Source organism: Urocampus carinirostris, chromosome 3 (genome assembly GCF_059441175.1).
Source record: "Urocampus carinirostris isolate Australia breed hairy pipefish chromosome 3, RoL_Ucar_1.0, whole genome shotgun sequence".
Classification (NCBI taxonomy): domain Eukaryota; kingdom Metazoa; phylum Chordata; class Actinopteri; order Syngnathiformes; family Syngnathidae; genus Urocampus; species Urocampus carinirostris.
The window spans coordinates 3,307,399-3,331,226 of record NC_142351.1 but is presented as its reverse complement, the minus strand read 5'-3'; the positions used below and the strand labels follow the sequence as shown (position 1 = coordinate 3,331,226).

The following is a 23,828-nucleotide window of genomic DNA, read 5'->3' as shown; positions in this document are numbered from 1 at the left end:
CACATTTCCAAATGGCTCAAAATTATATTTGTTTGGTCCGGAATCTAATTTGGTGGTTACCAATTCGGTAGGCAGGCGGTGCTCTCGGTTTCCAACACGAATTCATTTGAAATAGCCTGTGTCTAGCGTATATCATGAAGGATGCAACTTAAAACACAATTTGTTTTCACCTTTAATTGATCCATTTTGTAGTTCGTTGAAATGGATAATGATTGATCAGTACAGAAAGAAATAACATCGACCAACAAATAATGCACGCAATTTGATTTCATTAAACTACGTTTTATTCACGACAAAGAAAATTGAATCAAACGAAAGAATAAAGCACATTGTTGACACAAGCACTCACTGTTAGCAAGCTGAAAGGTGGAAGAAATGATGCAACAGGTTAACAGTAATGACCAATGACCTCGGTTTGAAGATAATTAACTCATTTCAATGATCAGGGATTGTTCTCATAGCGCGCCAACATTGGATGAGGTTGTTGCACTAACCCCTTTTGTGTACTTTTGAGAACAAAACGTTTCTCAGGGGAGGAGTGTGAGAAGCAGAAAATGGACAACCAGGAGGATGAGGAAATAAAGTTTCCCATCTCTTTTGATGGTGGACTTCACGGGGATGGTTCTCATCCGGACGACAGGGACGGAGAGAACCACAGGCTCTCCAAGCTTTGTGGCTCTGGTGAGAACAGGCCCCAACCCTACGGACCTATGTCGGCGATCTTATTGTTTCATAATTGTAATTGTTGATAACAGGCAAAATTTTATGCAGATAGATGATAAAATAGATCATCTATCAAGAAACATGAGACATACACAAATCATTAATATTTTTACTCCATATGAATACTTTAGGGCAGGGGTCGGGAACCTAAAGCTCGCGAGCCATATATGGCTCTTTCTACGAGTATCTGTGGCTCAGAGACAGATTTGATTGCATGCAAAATTTCTCCATCTTGTCCAAAACTTGATTGTCCTATCCTATTGAGTTACACGCAAAGCCAAACCAAAGGTTGCTGGTCATCGATTACTTCGCAGTATATACATGGCACGTTTTTCACTACAATTTATAGTCAAGGTGTCAAACAAAAAAAAATGGGGGAAAAAACTCGTTTTAGCTGCACAACGCTAAAGAATCCTTTATATAAAAGTTCACTATGTAATCTGTGTTCAGTGTTCAGATACCTTATGATGAATCCACAGAACTGTAAATACGCCAAAACACCGGAAGAGAACTTAAAAGTTTTTTGATTGGGTAAGTGGGAGGGATGGGTGGAGCTATGCAAAAAGTGCAAGCACTCCCATCTCCCGCCCTACGCCGTCTGCGCCAAAAGTGAGCTCATCAGGCTCCCTTTTTGCAGAATGTTGTGACGTTTTTACAAAATAAATGCTTGCATCTGGTTTTGAAACCAATATGGATGGAAAAAAAAGGTCCAAATGAGTTGAACCGATCTTGAGTCGTTGCAAGAAAGAGACCAGTTTAAAGTGGTGTGTTTGTTGATTTTGGGACAGGGGCTCTGGCATTATTCTCTTTTCATAATTTTTATCAAATCATTAAAAATAAATGTGCTGAAGACTAAGCTTATGTCTGGGGCGCGGGTTTAGCAATTTTGTAAATTTGTCTCATAATATATGGTGTGGCTCTTTCCCAAAATAAAATTAATATTTTTTGCTTTTATGGCTCTTTGAGTCAAAAAGGTTCCCGACCCCTGCTTTAGGGTTTCAAGTCAAGTCACATTTATTTGTAAAGCCCTTAATCACAAAAATGTCTCAAAGGACTGTTTAAAATTTTTATTATACAGCAGGAGAGTCTTTTCACTTCCTGTGAATTAATGTCGTTTTTTTGATGTGTTGGCAAAGTCAGTGGTTAGAAAAAGGTGAGGAGAAATGGTTTTGTGGCAGTTGCGTTCCTATAGACGGCCTGTATGATACATGGTCAATTAAGTGTTTTGAAGTTACAACTCTTTGTGAATGTTTGACCACAAATTGAGCAGGCAAAAGGCTTCTAGTGTGTTTTTTTAAGTCCCTGCTGTCAATTAATCTTTGACCATATATTGAGGTAACGAAAAGCTTCTCCCCAGTATGAATTTGTGTGTGTATTTTTAAGCTCCCACTCGTAGTGAATCTTTGACCGCAAACTGAGCAGGAAAAAGGCTTCTCACACAGGTGGGTTTCTTGGTGTGGTTTTAAGGACCAATTATATATTTACCAGCTCAGTAGCCTAGATGGTAAGGTGCCCGCTTTGAGACTGGGAGGTCGGGGGTTCGCGCCCCGGCCGAGTCATTCCTAAGACTTAAAAAGTGGTCGACGGCGCCCTCTGTTGGCTGCGGCTGCATCGGCCCGCTAAAACGGGTTAGGTGCAATCGACATTTTGGGGGCGGCAGTGGCTCAGGAGGTAGAGCGCTCGTCTTGGGATCAAGTGATCCCGGTTCGAATCCCGACTCGTCCGTGTTACATGTCGAAGTGTCCTTGGGTAAGACACTGAACCCCTAAGACCCCCAATAAGCAGGTTAGCGCCTTACATGGCTGCAAGGCCGCTATTGGGAAATGTGGAGCACATTGTAAAGCGCTTTGGGAAGTCATTGACTTGAAAAGCGCTATATAAATGCAGATCATTTCATTTCATTTCATTTATATGAGAATCGTTTTCCACAAATTGTGCAGAAGCAAGGTTTGTCACCGGTATGGGTTCTAATGTGTTTGTTTACGGTAAAACTGACCGCAAGCTGAGCAGGAAAAAGGCTTCTTGCCAGTGTGGGTTCTTGTGTGTAATTTTTAGTGCCGATATGGATTTATTTTTCACCACAAAGTCAACAGGTCCAAGGTTTCTCACCAGAGTGGGTTCTAATGTGTCTCTTTAAGGTTTCACTTTTAGTGAATCTTTGACCACAAACTGAGCAGGAGAAAGGCTTCTCACCAGTGTGGGTTCTAATGTGTCTCTTTAAGCCTCCACTTTTAATGATTTTTTTACCACAGACTGAGCAAGAAAATGGCTTTTCCCCAGTGTGGGTTAGTGTGTGTTGTTTTAAGCTCCCACTTGTGGTGAATCGTTGACAGCAAAGTGAACAAGAAAACGGCTTCTCGCCAGTGTGGGTTCTAGAGTGTTTCTTTAAGCTCCCACTGTCAATGAATCTTTTATCACAAACGGAGCAGGCAAAAGGCTTTTCGCCAGTGTGGGTTAGTGTGTGTTGTTTTAAGACCCAACGCAAAGTAAATCTTGAACCACAAACTGAGCAGGAGAAAGGCTTCTCCCCAGTGTGGGTTCGTGTGTGTTTTTTTAAGCTCCCACGCTGGGTGAATCTTTTACCGCAAACTGAGCAAGAAAAAAGCTTCTCGCCAGTGTGGGTTCGTTGGTGTGATTTCAAGTGTCCATTTAGGGTGAATGTTTGACCACAAATTGAGCACGCGAAAGGCCTCTCCCCAGTGTGGGTTCTAGTGTGTACATTCAAATCTCCACTCTGGCTGAATCTTTTATCGCAAAATGAGCAGGCAAAAGGCTTCTCCCCAGTGTGGGTGAGTTGGTGTAATTTCAAGTGTTCATTTCGGGCGAATTTTTTACCGCAAACTGAGCAAGCAAAAGGTTTCTCGCCAGTGTGTGTTTTTTGGTGTGATTTTAAGGCCCAATTCTGTGAGAATTGTTTTCCACAAATAGAGCAGACGAAAGGCTTCTCGCCAGTGTGGGATCTAATGTGTCTATTTAAGTTTCCACTTTTAGTGAATTTTTTATCGCAAACTGAGCAGGCAAAAGACTTCTCACCAGCGTGGAATTTCATATGCGACTTCATATAAGACTTGCACTAAGAAGATGTGTTACCACCTTCCGACTGCGAGTCGCTTTCAGTGTTGGCCGAGTGGGACGTGTCAGTTTCCACTTGTTGACAGGGGCTGATGCTTAGAGGCTCCTGCCACCCGTTATCTTCGGGTTGACATTGATCTTCGACGGTCACTAGCAAGACTGGAAAATCGTCCTCCTCTTTAACGCAAACAGGCTCCTCATCCTCTGTCTCTTGCTTGACGTGATAAGGCTTCAGATCTTCCTCCTCCTCCTCAATTTTAACAGCCAATACCTCTGGTTCCTGCCGAGCAGTAGGAAGACATTCTTGGCTGACGTCTGCAAGACACAAGTCACATTTATTTGTACTGTATTACCCTGAACTCGTTCAGTGCCGTAACGTAATGTTTTCAGAAGTATTGTCCCCGAGTGCCAAAATGTAAAAAAAAATGCTAAAGGCTTCGGCGCTGCTGATCAATAAGTATTAGGCCTCTGAGAATTAAATCAACACTAGATGGTAGGAGTGGCTATGAGCAGATTCCTTGGTCAACACTTAATACCGCGTTTTGTTCCTGTATCCGCCGTATTACTCTGTAAGGCAGAGTGTAGGCGCCAGCGTTAAATGTTAATGCTTCAAATCTTTAGTCTTTCTAAAAAAAGAAACGACTAAAGGCATTCGTTAGGATGACGTTTTGTAGGACCCTGCAATCACATGTGATTATGTGATCCAGCACCCGAGACATCAGGGGCTGAGAATTTTTGCAAAGTCATGCATAAGTGTAGTGTTTTTGCAATCAAATTTGATTTTTTAAGCAAATTGCCCTTGTTTTTATGGATGGTTACATTTTATATGTAGGAGAAACGCCGCCAGATGACTCAACTTACAGGAAGTGACTAAACTCCCCAAGGGATGGATTGGCCTATGTTCAACCAATCATAATGAAGTCCGCCTCCCACCTAGAAATTGCACACTCCAAATTAACTTTTCTCGCTTCCGGCCGGCGGACACGCTCGACACCTGCTCTTGTGCCATTTTAAGTTCTCCCATTTTTGGAGGAAATGTCGTTGGGTGTCGTCCCGAAGAATATGCAGAGAGGAGATATGGCAAAAAGGGAACACTCTTTATTGCATTGCTCAAAACAACTCGTGATAACTCGTGATGGTCGCCTACCCAGGCTCATCCGGTGATTTCCTGCAACATCATCATCCCATGACTTCCGCCAGATGTCTACAAACAATAGGCTCTTGTCAGCTCCAAGACTGAAATGAAATGATCTGCATTTATATAGCGCTTTTCAAGTCAATGACTTCCCAAAGCGCTTTACAATGTGCTCCACATTTCCCAATAGCGGCCTTGCAGCCATGTAAGGCGCTAACCTGCTTATTGGGGGTCTTAGGGGTTCAGTGTCTTACCCAAGGACACTTCGACATGTAACACGGACGAGTCGGGATTCGAACCGGGATCACTTGATCCCAAGACGGGCGCTCTACCTCCTGAGCTACTGCCGCCCCAAGACTGTTTGCTTCAAGTTCATTTCAGGTTCAGCTTTCCTTATCCTTACTTATTGGCAGCACAGTAACACATGTTTTGCATTTATTTATTAGACACGCTCAAATGAACTCATTTTTTTTTCATATTTTTGGGCGTTTGTTCCACTCTGAACAGGCCTAATAAAAGTAACATTCCAGCAGATAGGCGCAATGGAAAACAGCATGAGGGCTCTTTGAACTCGGTTTAACATTGCTCAAACATCCTTAATAGAGAAAGTATTTAACTTTTAAGAAAAACTCACCCACCTTTTAAGTCTAGAATTAAACAAATGGCTGTGTAAGATCCACACATACAGGAATAAAGCAAAATCATCACTACAATAACTTTCATCATTTATTAAGTGTAAAAATATACGTCTTTGATAAGAATCAGCGAGAGAGACGCCCGGGTCTTTTACTACTCAACAGCCGAACGTTAGATGTCAAGTAGAAATGTGCAGTTTGAATCCCTGAAGCGTGTGCAAAATATTTTAGAGAAGTGCTTCGTGTAGCGCGAGCCAATGTGTGTGTTGATGACATAAGCGGAGTCATTTGAAGCCCCGCGAAACGCTTGTGCCATGTCATCGGTTCAGAGAATGATTCGCTAGCAGAGAGTGTTGTTTGGATACACATGATACATATGTTATATATCATCTCATCTCATCAGCTGCACCACTTATCCTCAGTAGAGTCGCGGGGGTGCTGGAGCCCATCCCAGCAATCATCGGGCAACGGGCAGAGGAAACATGAAAATATTTTTTTGATGAAGGTCAAAGTGGTTGTAGTCGCTACGGGATGCAAATCTCGGCACCCGGCAGGGGCGCATTTCTCGGCATAGTGACCCTGATGTCAAGGATGTAGCAGAAGCGAAAAAGACTGACCTGCCCCGAGCTGCTTGAAAACAGTGTCCAGTCGTCGACATTCTCGCTCGGTCTCCTCTTTGGCTCCCCAAAGCTTCTCTACAAGAGGTCCTTCCCCACTGGAGCACATTTTCTTTGCTTTTGAACAAAAAAAAAACGCAACGAGGTGTCGCTCCAACTCAGAAGTACAAAGGACAAACCTTCAAAAAAGACTGCAAAGTGATAATTCTGTCGAGTTTACGTCGTCTGAAGTCGACTACAGGACTTTTGGTGGTTTTCTCGACATTCTCTTTTTCGCTGGTGGTGCGGCAGCCATGACACTTTCACCTTCGAAACGCCACTGCAATGAATTGTGGGACACAGATACAACAGAGTGCTGTAGAAGCCCGCGAACTCGTGTGCCTACGTGGCGGCCATTTTGGTCGGGGCAACTTCGAGCAATGGATGTACACTGAAAATAAATCACAACCTCCTCATTTTAAAACAGATTTTCATTTGGATAACTTGTTGCCATCAACGTTAAGGAAAATTAGCTTGAAAACATTGAAAAAAATATATTATAATTAAAAAAAAAACCTACGTTATCAAAACATTATCTTATGACTGGAATAGGCAGCACGGCGGAGCAGTGGTTAGAGCTTGTGCGGCACAGTTCATGTCATGGGAACCTGTCGTGGGTTCAAATCCAGCTCCAGACTTCCTGTGCTGAGTTTGTATGTTCTCCCCGGGCACTCCGGTTTCCTCCCACGTTCCAAAAAACATGCATTTCAGGTGAATTGGCCGGTCCAAATTGTCCCCAGGTGTGAATGAGCAAATGCATTGTCTGTCCCTGTGTGCCCTGCAATTGGCTGGCAACCAGTTCAGGGTGTCCCCTGCCCACTGCCCGGAGATGGCTGAGATGGGCTCCAGCCCCCCCGCGACCCTAATGAGGAGAAGCGGTACGGCTGATGAGATGAGATGACTGGAATGCAGTTAGCAATCTCCTGCGTGCTGCTAGCGGTAAACCACGACATTTTGGTGCTCCGCAAAAAACCCAAAGTTTATTAACAACATTAAAACCAAAACTCACAAATCCTGCAGCATACACAAGAATGTAATCGATCTTGTGAAGTTGTTTGGGTTTATTTTAGTTTTGTTTCTGTCGCCATTTATGTTAGTGTAACGGGTGTAATAATAACTTTTGTTTTATTGAAATTCCTGCTGAAATATGTGTATAGTTTTTGGTAAATGTCCTGCAATGCTGAGTCCAACAGTGCCATCTGCTGGTATGGGGTGGGGTTTGGCTTCTAACAAGTGATCAGGAGGCGGGGTTTGTTGTTAGTCTTACCAAAGAACTACAAAGGTAAAACATATCTTCTGGTGCACCACAAAATAAGTTAATTCTAAACATTATAACCCCAGCTGACAAATGTCTCACCATGCATAGTAATGTGATATTGTCAAGCTGTTTAGTTTTATTTTCGTTTTGTTTCTGTTTTACTAAATACTAATTCCCCTTGTAGAGATCAAAGAAATCAGACCCAGCAGAAAAAGCTAATGTTGTGACTCATCCATTTGCAGAAACTGTAATAATAAAAACCTCATCATCCAGTCCAGCCCGAATGGGGATCTTGGGTGGGACACGTACACCGCGGTTACACATATATATAGTTTGGATGCGACTTCATACCAGATGTTGCTAAACTTCATTTTATTTCCGAGTAGTTTACTGTAAAAGGCTGAAAAAAGTTGTAGTTGAATGAAAAAAACACTATTCTATCGTTTGCAACATTTTGGAAAGAATTGTTATTGTAGCAGAAGCAAAAAAAAATGTCCAACCTTCCCCGAGCTGCTTGGAAACAGCGTCCTCTCGTCGCGGTCCTACCCCACTGGAGCACATTCTCTCCGAATTTCAACGAAAAAACGTTCCAACTCGGCAGTAAAAAAGGACCACAAAGTGATACTTGTGTCGAGTTGACGTCGTTTGAAGTCGACTTGAGGACTTTCTGGAGATTCTATTGTTTGGCAGCCATGACACCTTCTCATTCGAAACCCTGCTACAATGGATTGTGGGTACAAGTGGCACAGATCGCATGATGCGTTCACTAAAATGGGTGTTTCGGGAGATCCTACCAGATACGACCGAAAAACGTCTCAAAAATGTGGGAAATCGGGTTTTTTTAACCCTCAACTGGGGAAATATGATTAGAAGGACACTCGGGGTGGGAGGTCCGAGTTGCAAATTTGGGGTACATTGCCTTTCTCTTGGTCGGAGGTTGGAAAACTCAGTTGTCTCTTCGGGAACGCAGTAACAGAAACACATAGAGGACTAAAATGATCTATCGAAGCTTGGAGTTAAGTGGCCTTTTTTTTAAATAAATTTTTGTCGTTGTTTTAGCTCATCTGCAAAATAGATGCTAAATGTCAGTCACGCGATACCGTTGGATTGTTGGCATTAAGGTTCATCGATTGAGCAAGTCTCACTAAATCACGTGAGGTCCCGCGAGACTTGGCCCAAGCACCCTTCTCTGAACCGTGAGTCTCTGCCATCTAGCGGTGATATACCGATACTTCTCTTACCCTTTTCTGCTACTATATAAAGATATTTCATACCTGTCAACAGGGTTGGGTAGAATTACTTGAACTGGATTACTTTCAATTACTTTTGGATGACTCCAATACTAAATATGCTAATAAAAGACAAAAAAACTGTATATGAATAAAATAACACGTGGTAAGCTTTATCTCCTGGCTTTGATCTCTTGGATCTCCGGCAAAACGAACATCAAATGTGACAGAAACAAAGTGAAAATAAATCCAAACAGCTTGCCAACATCATTTTTTGCCATTCCATGTATTCTGTTCCTCACCACGCCTGCACAAAATGGAGTCATTTGATTTATATTTAGTTTCTTTTGTCTTTTATGGGCATATTTAGTATTGGATTCATCCAAAAGTCATTGAAAGTAATCCAGTTCAAGTAACCCTGCACAACCCTGCTGTTGATTTGCATTACAAAAAATTGTAATTTTATTCATATTTAGTTTCTTTTGTCTTTTATTAGCATATTTGGTATTGGAGTCATCCAAAAGTTACATTACTGTAATATTAGGGTACGCGGATTACGTTACTGACTACCTTTTAGAACAGGTAATTAGTGACTGTATCGGAATACATTTTGAAAGTAACCCTCCCAACCCTGATGATAATCTATCCAACTATCTACCTTGGTCATATCCCTCAAGAGGGGTGACTGATGGAGCGACCCTCTTTCATGCACGACACAAGGTTTCACAGTCACTCGGTTTATTGCCTGCATTCAGTAAACAAAACAATACAAAAATCAGGGGCATCTGTTCACGACTGCAATTATCTTCAGCTCGATACAAATTGGCTGACTTACGGCCAACAGACAACATGCAAGCACATTAATAATGAAACTTCCATAATAACAATGAACATAACTTTCCCACGTACCTGCATTCAGTAAACAAAACAATACAAAAGTCAGGGCATCTGTTCACGACCGCAATTATCTAAAATATTAAACATACAAAAAAAACGGGTCATCACTCAACAGGCCGCACCTCGTGGCGTGTTTGCATCAAGACACGTTGCATCGTCGTTTCAAGCTGTATTGCTTTACTTCTTATTTAATGTTTTTTGATATACGTCATCATTTAGCATAACTTATTTATATTTATATACAAAAATAATTTGCACAAGCAGCTCCTATGTCTAGGAAAAAAATGCATTTTTTATCCAACTGACATTGGGCACATTTTACCTTCAGCGCGATGCAAATTAGCTGAAGCTACGGCAAGCGCTGAAGCCCATAAAGTGCCAAACGAAAAAGACAGTCGCAGACGCCCATGACTTAACAATTGAATGAGGTACCGGAATATTAAAAGTAATACAACAAAAACACAGATTTGGAGAGAATTAAATAAAACCATTCCAAACAATCAAATTTCAACTCTGTTCCACCTGCTCAGTTCATAACATTTCATATTTCGGTTTCATGTTTTCTTACCATGTGGTCAAGGTGATTTCCAGTTCCAGTCTCAACTTCATCTTGGTCCAGGAAAATCCAAGTCCATTTTCTGTTTTATCTTGATTTAACAGAGTTAACTTTCGATTCTGGCAAAATTCATCACTCATAACGTGATTTCTGAATCTTTTATGGCCATAATAACAACCCGATGCCATATGGCTTTCAATTATATTTATTTGGTTCATAATCTTACCAATTCAGTCAGCAGGCGGTGCTCTCGGTTTCCGACACGAATTCATTTGAAATAGCCCACGTCTAGCGTTTGTCATGAAGGGTCCAACTTTAAACACAATGTATTTTCAACTTTAATTGATCGATTTTGGAGTTATTTGATATGGATAGTGATTGATTGATCCAGAAGAAACAATAACATCGACCCACAAGTAATGCACAAAGTTTGATTTCAACAAACTACGTTTTATTCACATGACAAAACAATTTATATCAAACAAAAGAATGAAGCACAATGTTGACACAAGCACTCAGTGTGAGCAAGGAGGAAGGTGGAAGAAATGATGCAACAGGTCAACAGTACCGATCAATGAACCCGGATTGAAGATAAGAGACTCAATTCAATGATCAGGGATTGTTTTCATAGCGTGCCAACATGGGATATTTGCCCAAAACCCCAAAAACAGGTTGTCGCTTGACCATTCTTGTGTATTTTTTAGAACAAAAAAGTCCCTCAGGGGAGGAGTATGTGAGAATCAGCACATGGCCAACCAGGAAGATGAAGAAATAAAGGTTCTCATCTCTTTTGGCGGTGGACTTCACGGGGATTGTTCCCATCTGGACGTCAGGGACGGAGAGAACCACAGGCTCTCCAAGCTTTGGGGCTCTGGTGATAACAGGCCACAACCCTGGGGATCTAAGTCGGCCATCTTGTTGTTATGATAATTATACTTGTTGATAACAGGCAAAATTGTATGCGGGCACACGAGGAAATAGATAATCTAACAAGAAACATGACGCATATGCAAATCATGAATCTTTTGAATCCATATGAAGACTTTGGGGTCTCAAATCTTTATGATACAGCTGGAGAGTCTGCTCACTTCCTGTGAATGAATGTGGCTTTTCTGATGTGGCGGCAAAGCCAGTGGTTGAAAAAAGGGGAGGGCAAATGGTTTTGTGGCCGTTATGTTCCTGTAGGCGGCCTGTATGAATGTTTTAAATCTCCCACTTTCAGTAAATGTTTGACCACATCCAAGCAGGCTAAAGTCTTTGCACCGGGTCTTGTGTGTCATTTCTAGTGTCCAATAATAGTCTGAAGAATAGTCGGTGTAATATAGTGTAATAACCTGGGAAGCCCTTCGGGACTCTTGTGATTAAGGGCTATATAAATAAAAATGACTTGACAATATAGATATTTTGTTTTTCACCACAATGTCAACAGGTCAAAGACTTCTCGCCATTGTGGGTTCTAGTGTGTAACTTCATATTTCGATTTTGGGTGATTTTTTTTTACCACAAATTGAGCGAGAAAAAGGCTTCTCCCCAGGGTGGGTTTGAGTGTTTTTTTAATTTCCCACTCTCAATGAATCTTTTACCACAAATTGAGCAAGCGAAAGGCTTCTCACCAGTGTGGGTTCTACTGTGTAATTTCAAGTGTACGTTTTGGTGATTTTTCTATCACAAACTGAAAAGAAGAAAGGCTTTACGCCAGTGTGGGATCTAATGTGTCTCTTTAAGTGTCCAATTGTAGTTCATCTCTGACCGCAAACTAAACAAGAAAAAGACTTCTCGTCAGTGTGTGTTCTTGTGTGACTTTTGAATTTCTCACTCTCAATGAATCTTTCACCACAAATTGAACAAGAAAAAGTCTCCTTGCTAGTGTGGGTTAATGTGTGTCTTTCTAAGCTCCGACTTGTAGTGAATCTTTTTCTTTCTTTTTTTGAACACCATGACCTCCAGAAATTCACTGACACTGTTTTATCCTACATCCGTTACTGCACGGATGAAGTCACAGTATATAAAAAAATCAAAAACTACCCAAACCAAAAACCCTGGATGACCAGCGAGGTGCGCACCCTCCTCAAACACCGCAACACCGCCTTCAGGTCTGGAGACAAGGCTCTTTACGGGGTAGCCAGGGCTGACCTGAAGAGAGGCATCAAGGAAGCAAAAGCAGCCTACACAAGGAGGATCGAGCACCTCTTCGCTGGGAAAGACCCGAGGAGGATGTGGCAGGGCCTCCAACACATCACCAACTTCAGAGGCCACAACCTGGCAACTGTTGAGGCTGAGGCTTCACTAGCTGAGGACCTTAATCAGTTCTTCGCTCGCTTTGAAGCTGGTAGGCCACAAACAGCCACATCACACCCACCAACAACCAGCAGCAACTCCCTCACATTTCAGGAGCACGAAGTTAGGCGTGCGCTGAATACCATAAACCCCAGGAAGGCAACTGGTCCGGATGGAGTACCAGGGAGGGTACTCAGGGACTGTTCCAATCCGCTGGCTGGGGTCTTCACCACCATCTTCAACCGGTCCCTGTCACAGGCGACCGTCCCACCCTGCCTCAAAACTTCCACCATCATTCCCATCCCCAAAAAGTCGGCAGTGGAAAGCCTCAACGACTACAGGCCTATAGCTCTTACGCCTGTGGTCATGAAGTGCTTTGAGAGGTTAGTGTCCCGGCACATCAAAAACTCCCTGCCACTCACACTGGACCCCCACCAGTTTGCCTACAGGGCAAACCGCTCCACTGATGACGCCATAAACACAGCACTTCACACCGTGCTGAAACACCTGGATCACCGAGGGAGCTACGCCAGAATGCTCTTCCTGGACTTCAGCTCAGCCTTCAACACCATTATCCCGGAGATCCTGGTGGAGAAACTTGCACACCTAGGACTCTCTCCCTCCATCTGCCACTGGATAATGGACTTCCTCTCCAACCGCCCACAGTCGGTGAAACTCGGCACCCACGTCTCTCCCACCCTAACACTGAACACTGGCTCCCCCCAAGGTTGTGCACTGAGCCCCCTGCTTTTCACCCTCTACAGCTCCGACTGCTCACCGACCCACCCCACAAACACTATTATTAAGTTTGCTGACGATACCACCTTGATCGGCCTCATCTCTGAAGGGGACGAGGCGGCATACAGGGATGAGGTTGAGTCACTTTCAACGTGGTGCTCGAAAAACCACCTCATATTGAACACAACAAAAACAAAAGAACTGATTCTGGATTTCAGAAGGAACGGCAGCAAACCAGCACCACTCATCATAAAAGGAGACTGCGTAGAGAGAGTCCACTCGTTCAAATTTCTGGGCGTGCACATCTCCGACGACCTCTCCTGGTCTGCAAACACCAGAGCGGTGGTAGGGAAGGCCCAGCAGCGACTGCACTTCCTGAGACTGCTCAGGAAAAACAACCTAAAACAGCAGCTGCAGGTGTCCTTCTACAAAGCCACAGTGGAGAGCATCCTAACATACTGCATCACGGTGTGGTATGCTGGGTGCACAGCAGCAGACAGGAAAAAGCTCCAGAGGATCATCAAAACAGCCCAGAGAATCGTCGGCTGCTCTCTGCCCAGTCTGGAGGACATTGCCTGCTCTCGCTACCTCAGCAGAGCAGAAAACATCATCAAGGACTTTTCTCACCCCGGCCACCATCTCTTCGACCTGCTGCCTTCCGGTAAGCGTTACAGTTCACACAAAGCAAAAACGAACAGACTCAGAGACAGTTTCTTCCCCACAGCCATTACCACCCTAAACAGACACAACACAAAAAACTGAAAACTGTTGCAAAAAAAAAAAAAAAAAAAAAAACAAAACTCACACGTATGTAAAATGGTACTCACGTACATGCTGTCTGCACTATGTTTGTTCACTGCTCAACAGACACCGCACAAAAACTGGAAACTCTTGCCAACACTACCTCATACGAATATAATGTTACTCATGTCTTGTTCTTGCACATGTCGACTGCACTACTTTTAATGCTCAAATTGCACAATGTCTGACCATTTCCTTTTTCTGCACTATGATGTCTATGCTTGCACCAATGTATATACGGACTATTTTTGCACCATGATGACTTTGCACCAAATGCAATATTGCACAACCGTTACAATACAACGTTATCACAACACCCTGTATGTAACATCCCACATGCCGACATCCTTATGTAAATACCATGTAAATAATAACTATAGCCTTATTCCCCTTGTTTTATAACATTATCTTCTCTGTTCCTTTATCTTCTTGCTCATACCCTCACTATGTGTAAAACTGGAGTGTCATGCCCAATTTCGTTGTCACAATATGTTAGCCCATTTGTAACAATGACGATAAAGGTATATTCTATTTTATTCTATTCTATTCTACCGCAAACTGAGCAGGAAAAAGGCTTCTTGCCAGTGTGGGTTAGTTGATGTGATTTCAAGTGTTCATTTCAGGTGAATTCTTGACCTCAAACTGAACAAGAAAAAGGCTTCTCCCCAGTGTGCGTTCTAAGGTGTATTTTTAACTTCCCACTTGTAGTGAATCTTTTATCACAAACTGAGCAGGAAAAAGGCTTTTCGCCAGTGTGGGTTCTGGAGTGTATTTTTAAGCTCCAACTATCGGTGAATCTTTTACCACAAACTGAGCAGGAAAAAGGCTTCTCGCCAGTGTGGGTTAGTTGGTGTAATTTCAATTGTCCATTTTGGGTGAATCTTTTCCCGCAAACTGAGCAAGAAAAAGGCTTTTCGCCTGTGTGGGTTCTGGTGTGACTTTTTAAGCTCCCATTTTGGGTGAATCTTTTCCCGCAAACTGAGCAAGAAAAAGGCTTTTCGCCCGAGTGGGTTCTGGTGTGACTTTTTAAGCTCCCATTTTCGGAGAATCTTTTCCCGCAAACTGAGCAAGAAAAAGGCTTTTCGCCAGTGTGGGTTCTGGTGTGATTTTTTAAGCTCCCACTTGTAGTGAATCTTTTATCACAAACTGAGCAGGAAAAAGGCTTCTCGCCAGTGTGGGTTAATTGGTGTAATTTCAAGTGTGCATTTTGGGTGAATTTTTGACCGCAAACTGAACAGGAAAAAGGTTTCTCCCCAGTGTGGGTTAGTTTGTGTGATTTCAATATTCCATTTTGGGTGAAACTTTTATCACAAATTGAGCAAGAAAAAGGCTTCTCGCCAGTGTGGGTTAATGTGTGTGTTTTGAAGTGTGCATTTTGAGTGAATTTTTTACCGCAAAATGAACAAGAAAAAGGCTTCTCCCCAGTGTGGGTTAGTTGGTGTAATTTCAATTTTCCACTTTGGGTGAAACTTTTATCACAAACTGAGCAAGAAAAAGGCTTCTCGCCAGTGTGGGTTCTAGTGTGAATTTTTAAGGACCCACTGTTAGTGAATCTCTGACCGCAAACTGAGCAGGAAAAAGGCTTATCGCCAGTATGGGTTCTGGAGTGTATTTTTAAGCTCCGACTTTCGGTGAATCTTTTACTACAAACTGAGCAAGAAAAAGGCTTCTCGCCAGTGTGGGTTCTGGTGTGTATTTTTAATTTCCCACTATGAATGAATCTTTGACCACAAACTGAGCAGGAAAAAGGCTTCTCACCAGTGTGGGTCCTAATGTGTTTTGTTAAGTTTCCACGATCACTGAATCTTTTATCACAAACTAAGCAGGAAAAAGGCTTCTCGCCAGTGTGGGTTAATTTGTGTCTTTTTAAGCTCCAATTCTGTGAGAATTTTTGACCGCAAACTGAGCAGGAAAAAGGCTTTCTGCCAGTGTGGTTTCTGGTGTGTATTTTTACGCTACCATTTGTAGTGAATCTTTGACCGCAAACTGAGCAAGAAAAAGGCTTTTCCCCAGCGTGGAATTTCATATGCAACTTCATATAATACTTGCTTCGAAACGTTTTCCCACACTGGGAACATGTGTTACCGCCTTCAGCGTTTGCAGAGCGGGACGTGTCGTCCTCATCCTTTTCCACGTGTCTATGGGAGCTGATGCATAGAGGCTCCTGCCGACCGTTGTCCTCAGGTTGACCTTGATCTTCAGGTTGACCTTGATCTTCGGCGGTTGAACGGACCCCGGTCACTCGCAAGACTGGAAAATCGTCCTCCTCTTTAACGCCAACAGGCTCCCCATCCTCTGTCTCTTGCTTAACGTGATAAGGCTTCAGATCTTCCTCTTCCTCCTCAATTTTAACGGCAGGCAACTCTGGTTCCTGCCGCGCAGTAGGAAGATATTTTGGGCTGACGTCTGCAAGACACAAGTCACATTTATTTGTATTGCCCTTAACTCGTTCAGAAGCATTGTCCCCGAGTGCCAAAACGTAAAAAAAAATTCTAAAGGCTTAGGCGCTACTGATCAGCAAGTATTAGGCCTCTGGGAATTAAATCACCACTAGGTGGTAGGCTTTGTTTGGATCGTCTTGTCAATTGTTCCAAAGTTTGACTCTGCACACAGACACACACACACTTTTCCTGGTGGTTCTCACCTTTGGGATGATGAGTTCACGACAGCCCCTTAATTTAGAATTTCCCTCTTTCCGAATGAATCATTTATGGATGTTTTCTGGCACTGTGTTTTTGTTGACCTTAAATAGCAGTTGTGCAGTGAAAAATTGGACTAATTCATCCTATTTTAATCATTTGGACTGCAGGAATAAAATGTGAGTATGATCCCGATATCTTACCCTGCGTATGGTTCTAATCGCACGTTTTTGGAGGATAACTTTTGTGAACTTTTGCAATGATTACCCCAAACTTCTGCGCAATATGTTAAGTATGACAGAACGAGAGAACAATAGCTTAAATACAATGCATGATAGTTTAAAACGAATTTGGCTTCATCAACTGAGATGCTTTTAGATACCTTCGTTTGTATGTGTCTGATGTGTGTTTTCCAACTTCATTTCTTGTCTATTAACCCTAAAAACTCTCTGATTTCCATTGCAGCACCATCCATTTCTACTTCTAAATCTTGATTTGCCTTGCGATTAACAAAGAATATAACTTTTGGTTTTATTTCAATTTATGTATCCATCCATACTTTTAGGTTAATGACTTCATGATCATTCAAGTTATCAAATCAATATAATTATCATTGGCATAGAAAATGTTAGTGTCGTCGGCAGATATTATTTATCTTTATACTTTTGAAACATGAAAAATATCGATAAAATATAAATTAAATAGCTTTGGACCCAGGATAGAACCCTGTGGTACTCCACAACAGATATCCAAGTATTCAGTCGACAACTGTCCCATTTTTAAATATTGCTTCCTCCCCATCAAATCACTTGGAATCCGTTGCAAAGCCACGCCCCTGATGCCATATCTTTCCAGTTTTTTTTAAGAGGATATTATGATTATTTGTATTAAATGCTCTTTAAGTCAACAAATACCCCGATTGCGCATCTTCATTCATGTTTTAGTTTCCTGTTGACAAACCTCACTATGGTAACTTTAGGATGGTTCTAACCTCTTGATAATGGATGGCATGCTTCGATGGATATCCCTTTATGAGTCATAAGAGCAATGAGCTGTTGCTCAGCAGATTCTTGATCGGCATTCTTTGCAATACTTTTATCGGCCACAGCCTCGGCATAGGTCCGAGGTTTGATGTCCAGACCGGTGATGATAAGAACTCGGTGCTTTCTCCTTCCGAACCCATGGAAGACAAAATCGCAGCGCACATTAGCGGCTACGTTAGCTTCACATGAATTGCGCCGTCTCGAAACAAAGTTTGCAGACAGCTTCTTCACTATTTCGGGAGGTGCCCCTAGGGCTGCACGATTTTGGGAAAAAAATTACAGCGGAACCTCGGTTTTCAAACGCCTTCTTGGTTCGAACAAATCGGAGTAAAACCAGAAATTGAAAAATTCTCTCTTCGATGTTCGGTCCAAAAAATCGGAGGGCGTACGCTGGGGTGCCATGCTGAGCGACGTACAGGTGTGGATGGCTCTTTCCCTGACCGACTGTTATCGCGTGCGGACGTGCTTCCTGTTGCTTTCGCTTTTAATATGGGGGTAGGAAGTCTTTTAGCTCCTAATTATGCCTCCCAAGAAAGTCAGTGCAAGCGGCAGAGTTGCTACAGGTGAAAAAAGAAAAGTAGCGCGTAAAACGATTGCATTTAAGAAAGAAATAATAGCAAAACATGAAGGAGGTGTGCGAGTGTCTGATCTTGCCTGGGCCTTCTGCTGACCACCACAAAGGTAAGAAATTCTATCCCTAATTCTTTTCTTTATCCTTTTTTTCAATTTTGACACGTTTATGTTAGCGTCATCTTTCGTACGGAAGATTACAATAGCGCAAATGTACGATGAGCCTGGTTTAGCTTTATGTTTCCGTTAAACATTCAAGGTAACCATTCGGGGTGTTGGAACGGATTAAAACGTTTTATCTTATTTTTAATGGAAAAAGATCACGGTGATCGAACAGGGTTCTGGACCAGATGATGGTCGAGAACCGAGATTCCACTGTAGTTGCCATTTCTCAGACCGGGTTTCTGCGCTAGTTTTTTTTTTCATGCAAAACAAACATTGTGACGTGTAAATATGACTCGGGGTGACGTACTTAGAGATAGAGAGTTACAAAATAGCAACTATAGATGTAAAAATCAAAACAGACCTGCAGTTGGATAGTCTTTCTTGTCATGATACAAAAAGACAACAAAATTGGAGGGTTTTTGCTTTCAGGGAAAATAAACGATGAAGGGACCGGCAAGCTACACGCTGCAGTCGGGTCCCCGCGACTTCTGCGATGTCTTTGTGATGAATGAAATGAGAAAGTCGACGTCGATTTCTTGACTCTTCGGTCGAGGGGAGAGAAAATAGACGGTGATCGCCGATAATAAAAAGATTCGCGAATATGAAAAATATTCACCATTAGGCAAATGTGTCGTCTTCAAAACAGCCCTAGCGCACGTGACTGATTTAGAAATAAGGTACGTATTTTGAAAGAATGAGCGAGACAGAAGACCGGACCTTTTTCCAAAGGAAAGTTTGGTGGACGTCGACGGCCAAAGACGAGATGTCGAATGTTGTGGAAAGTACCGTATTTTCCGCACTATAAGGCGCACCGGGTTATAGGACACACCCCGAAAAAATAGTTTTTGGTCCTATTTTTGACATAGATAAGACGCACCGGATTATAAGGCGCTACAATGAGAACGTGGACAAAACAGTCAGATAGTTCAGTCCAACTTCTTACCCCCTTAACATTCCCAAAGCTTGCAAAGACGCAAATACGTGTCGAGAACACATGCGGATGCAGTGTCCGTACGATGTCCCTCAAATGCATCGTTCCATTATTCGGTTAAAGTCTTGGGATTCAAGAAATGCCAACCATTCTTTCGTATATATTTTCTTTTTCGCTCGCAACTTTATCTTGCATATGACGTAAACACTTGGAATTGAGTTGAATTTAAAAATATACACTCCATTCCATCAGTTATCTGCACCGCTTATCACAGAAACATCGAGTTCGGTCTGAAACAAAATACAGAGACAATATAAAACCTGAAGTAACTCACCGAAGTCATTGTGTTCATAATAATGTGCAGCCAATGTCCTCTTATATCCGTGAGTGTAGTAAATCCAGGAGAGTAAAATATTTTCAAATACAGAATAGAAAAAAAATGCTTTCTCTAGGCCGTCACCCACGTGCTATACGCATTCATCTTTTTCGTCCAATTGCAGGCTTTGTGTCGCCGTTCAAACCAATGGCAGCCTGTAAATGATAAAAAGGATCTGCCTCTTGACCTCCGAATAACTTTACCCAATAGTGATCGACTCAACTGAAGATTGACACGTTTTTTCGTCCAATTGCAGGCTTTGTGTCGCCGTTCAAACCAATGGCAGCCTGTAAATGATAAAAAGGATCCGCCTCTTGACCTCCAAATAACTTTAACCAATAGTGATCGATTCAACTGATGATTGACACATCTTTTTCGGCCAATTGCAGGCTTTGTGTCGCCGTTCAACCCAATGCCAGCCCGTAAATGATAAAAAGGATCCGCCCCTTGACCTTTGAATAACTTTAGCCAATAGTGATCGATTCAAATAATGAGTGACACATTGGTTACCCAATGAAACGCTGGTAAATAAATCCCAGCATACACCGCGTACTACTTGGCGTTCGGGTGAAAATCTAGTCGGCGGCTGCAAGTTAGTTGGAAAACTTAATGTTGATCCATAAATAAGGCGCACTGTGTTATAGGGCGCATGGTCAGCTTTTGAAAAAAATTAAGGCTTTTAGGTGCGCCTTATAGTGCGGAAAATACGGTATATATTAACTAAGGTTAAGGAAAGTTGAACCTGAAATGAACTCGAACGAAACGGTCTTTGAGCTGACAATAGCCTATTGCGTGGCGGAAGTCTTGACCCGGGGCTGGGCAACCATCACGAGTTGTTTAGAGCAATGCAATAAGGAGCCTTCCCTTTTTGCCATATCTCCTCTCTGCGAATTTTTGGGGGCTACGTCCAACACGGTCCCTCCAAAATAAGGACGTTGCGGAAAGTAAAACGACAAACCTGCTCTGTTCAACACAATTTGGAGTATCTTGTAAACAGTTCCTGGACACTCTGGTTCTTGCCACGCAGTAGGAAGATGGTCTTCACCGATGTCTGCAACACACAAGTCAAATGGCATTTATTTGTGACCCCTTTACTCACAGAAACTCACAAAATGTATGCGCAGAAAGCCATTGCAACATCAACCTGATCTGAAAGCTACAAGAGGGCAAGGAAACACTCAAAAAAGACCAGGATGCGGAAAATGAAGAAACCTTGGGAAGGGACCGCACATGAAATATCATGAAGTCATGGAAACAGGGTTCATACATGGTTTTCATGGACAAATTCGGGCACTTTTCAAGCACTTTCAAAGCCATTTTTAAATTTTTCTCCAGTACCTCCAAAAGGAAAAAAATATAGCGGCCATCAGAGGATTTTCTTGTTGTCGTCTTTGATGATTAAAATAAAATCGCTATCTTGCTCCTAGCGCATACTTTGTGCTATTTTGGGATGTCCCTATCCACGACCTACGATCTTTGTGTGTGAAAGGGCTGCTACAACAGTGCCACCTGCTGGTATGCGGTAAAAGTTTGGGCTTCTGATTTTGTGATTGGAAGGCAGGGGTTGTTGGCAGTCTACAGTGCGCCGCTAACGGTAAGCCACGATCTTTCGGTGCTCCGAAAAAAGTTAATTGTAAACATTAAAACCACAGCTGACAAATCTCTCTACATGCACAGTAATGTCGCCTTTTTTTGTTAGTTTTGCCGGACGTTGCATGTTGTGCTAAAATGCTAATTCCCCTTGTAGTGTTGAAAGCCAGCAGAGGTAGGAAACCACGTGTTGTGTGGGACTCATTTCATTTGCAACAACTGTATTAAAAGCCTCATCAGTCCAGCCCGAATGGGGATCTTAAGTGGGACAGCTACACCGCGGTTACAAATTATATATACATATATAAAGTTTGGATGCGACTTCATACCAGTTGCTGCTAAACTTCATTTGATTTCCTGCACTTTTAGTATTTGCTGGAGGTGAAAAACGAGTCGTTTACTGTAAAAGGCTGAAAAAAGTTGTAGTTGAATGAAAAAACACTATTCTATCTTTTGCAAAATTTTGGAAAGCATTGTTATTGTAGCAGAAGCAAAAAAAATTCCAACCTTCCCCGAGCTGCTTGGAAACAGCGTCCTGTCGTCGCGGTCCTACCCCACCGGAGCACATTCTCTCCAAATTTCAACGAAAAATCGCTCCAACTCGGCAGTAAAAGGGACCACAAAGTGATACTTGTGTCGAATTGACGTCGTTTGAAGTCGACTTGAGGACTTTTGGAGATTCTATTGTTCGGCAGCCATGACACCTTTCCTTCGAAACCCCGCCGCAATGGATTGTGGGTACAAGTGGCACAGATCGCATGATGCGTTCACGAAAATGGGTGTTTCGGGAGATCCTACCAGATACGACCGAAAAACGTCTAAAAAATGTGGGAAATCGTTTTTTTTAACCCCCAACTGGGGAAATAGGATAAGAAGGACCCTCTGGGAGGTTCCAGTTGAAAAGTTGGGGTACATAGCCTTTCTCCTGGTCGGAGGTTTGAAAACTCAGTTGTCGTCTTTTCGGGAACGCAGCGACAGAAACACATAGAAGACGAGATAAGTCGGCACAAATTTATCTATCGAAACTTGGAGTTGAGTGGACTTTTTTTTTTTAATAATTTTTTTGTAGTTGTTGTTTTAGCTCATCTGCAAAATAGATGCTAAATGTCAGTCACACGATACCGTTGGTCGTCATTTTATTCAGATTTATTTTCCGAAGCCTTTGTTCTGAGAGCGCCGGTCTCCTGGTGATCCCAAGAGCCAAGAAGAAATCCCACATTTTTCTCCATCCAGGCCCCGGTGCTATGGAATGCCCTTCCCCCTGAGATCCGATCTGAGACCTCAGTGGAAATGTTTCAATCTAAGCTTAAAACTCACTTCTTCTTAGCATATGAATAACCTATCCTTTTCGTGGACAATATTATTGGTGATCGCAACATCCTTTGCTGTCTGGTCACCCTGAAAGGGAGAAACCGCATGTGCGGTCCCTTCTCAAGGGTGCTTCTGTAACAGAGTTGAAATTTGATTGTTTTGAATGTTTTTTTGAATTCTCACAAAATCTGTGTTTTTGTTGTATTACTGTTAATATTCCGGTACCTCATTCAGTTGTGAAGTCATGGGCGTCTGCAACTGTTTTTTTTCGTTTGGTACTTTATGGGCTTCAGCGCTTGCCGTAGTTTATGTTATTTTGCAAGCGTTAAAGGTAAGATGTGCCCAATATTAGTTGGATAAAAAAATGCATATTTTGCTAAACATTTGAGCTGTTTTCGAAATTATTTTTGTATATAAAAATATATAAGTTGTTCTAAATGATGTATATTAAAAAAACTTTAAATAAGAAGTTAAGTAATATAGCTTGAAATGAAAATGCAACATATTTTGATGCAAACACGCCACGAGGTGCGGCCTGTTGAGTGATGACCCGTTTTTTTTGTATGTTTAATATTTTAGATAATTGCAGTCGAGAACAGACACCCCCGACTTGTGTATTGTTTTGTTTACTGGATGCAGGTACGGTGGAAAGTTATGTTCATTGTTATTTTCGAAGTTTCATTTTTAATGTGCTCGCATGTTGTCTGCTTGCTGTATCTGATGTTATTTTGCAAGCGTTAAAGATAATTGCAGTCGAGAACAGACACCCCTGACTTGTGTATTGTTTTGTTTACTGGATGCAGGCAATAAACCCAGAGATTGTAAAACATTGTGTCGTGCATGAACGAGGGTCGCTACACTTCATTTTCCTCATGTTTAGGGTTTTGAGTTTTTCATTGCCCTCATTTTGGTTCCAGATCAGGGGGTGGTTTCATAATAGTCTGAAAAAAATAGTCTGCGTAATAACCTGTGAAGCCCTTTGAGACTCTTTGTGATCAAGGGCCAAACAAATTAAAATGACTTGACTATTAAACTTCGGCCATTTTTTTCTCGGACATTGCGAGAGTTGTAAACGCTTAAAATGATCGTTCCGCGTCCATCCCAATTCTCCATACGTGCGCCAAAATACGGGGCGTAAAATATATCACTGGTGGGGACACTTATTTCAGGGTTTCATTTAATTCAATCGAAACATCTTTGACTTTTTTCGAATTTTATTGGCCGAC

General features: G+C 42.3%; 2 protein-coding genes across 2 annotated transcripts; both read right to left on the bottom strand.

Moving 5' to 3' along the window:
• Window positions 1-2,711: 2,711 nt before the first annotated feature.
• On the bottom strand, window positions 2,712-3,796 carry LOC148368343 (uncharacterized). The gene has a single exon (XM_088330388.1). The coding sequence runs from the start codon at window positions 3,782-3,784 to the stop codon at window positions 2,810-2,812; it is 975 nt and encodes a 324-aa protein (XP_088186514.1). The 5' UTR covers window positions 3,785-3,796; the 3' UTR covers window positions 2,712-2,809.
• Window positions 3,797-14,362: 10,566 nt separating this feature from the next.
• On the bottom strand, window positions 14,363-21,987 carry LOC148368342 (uncharacterized). The gene is made up of 3 exons (XM_088330324.1): window positions 21,799-21,987; window positions 20,660-20,752; window positions 14,363-16,383 (listed from the first exon to the last, which is right to left on the bottom strand). The coding sequence occupies exons 1-3, from the start codon at window positions 21,857-21,859 to the stop codon at window positions 14,615-14,617; spliced, it is 1,923 nt and encodes a 640-aa protein (XP_088186450.1). The 5' UTR covers window positions 21,860-21,987; the 3' UTR covers window positions 14,363-14,614.
• Between the last annotated feature and the right edge of the window lie 1,841 nt (window positions 21,988-23,828).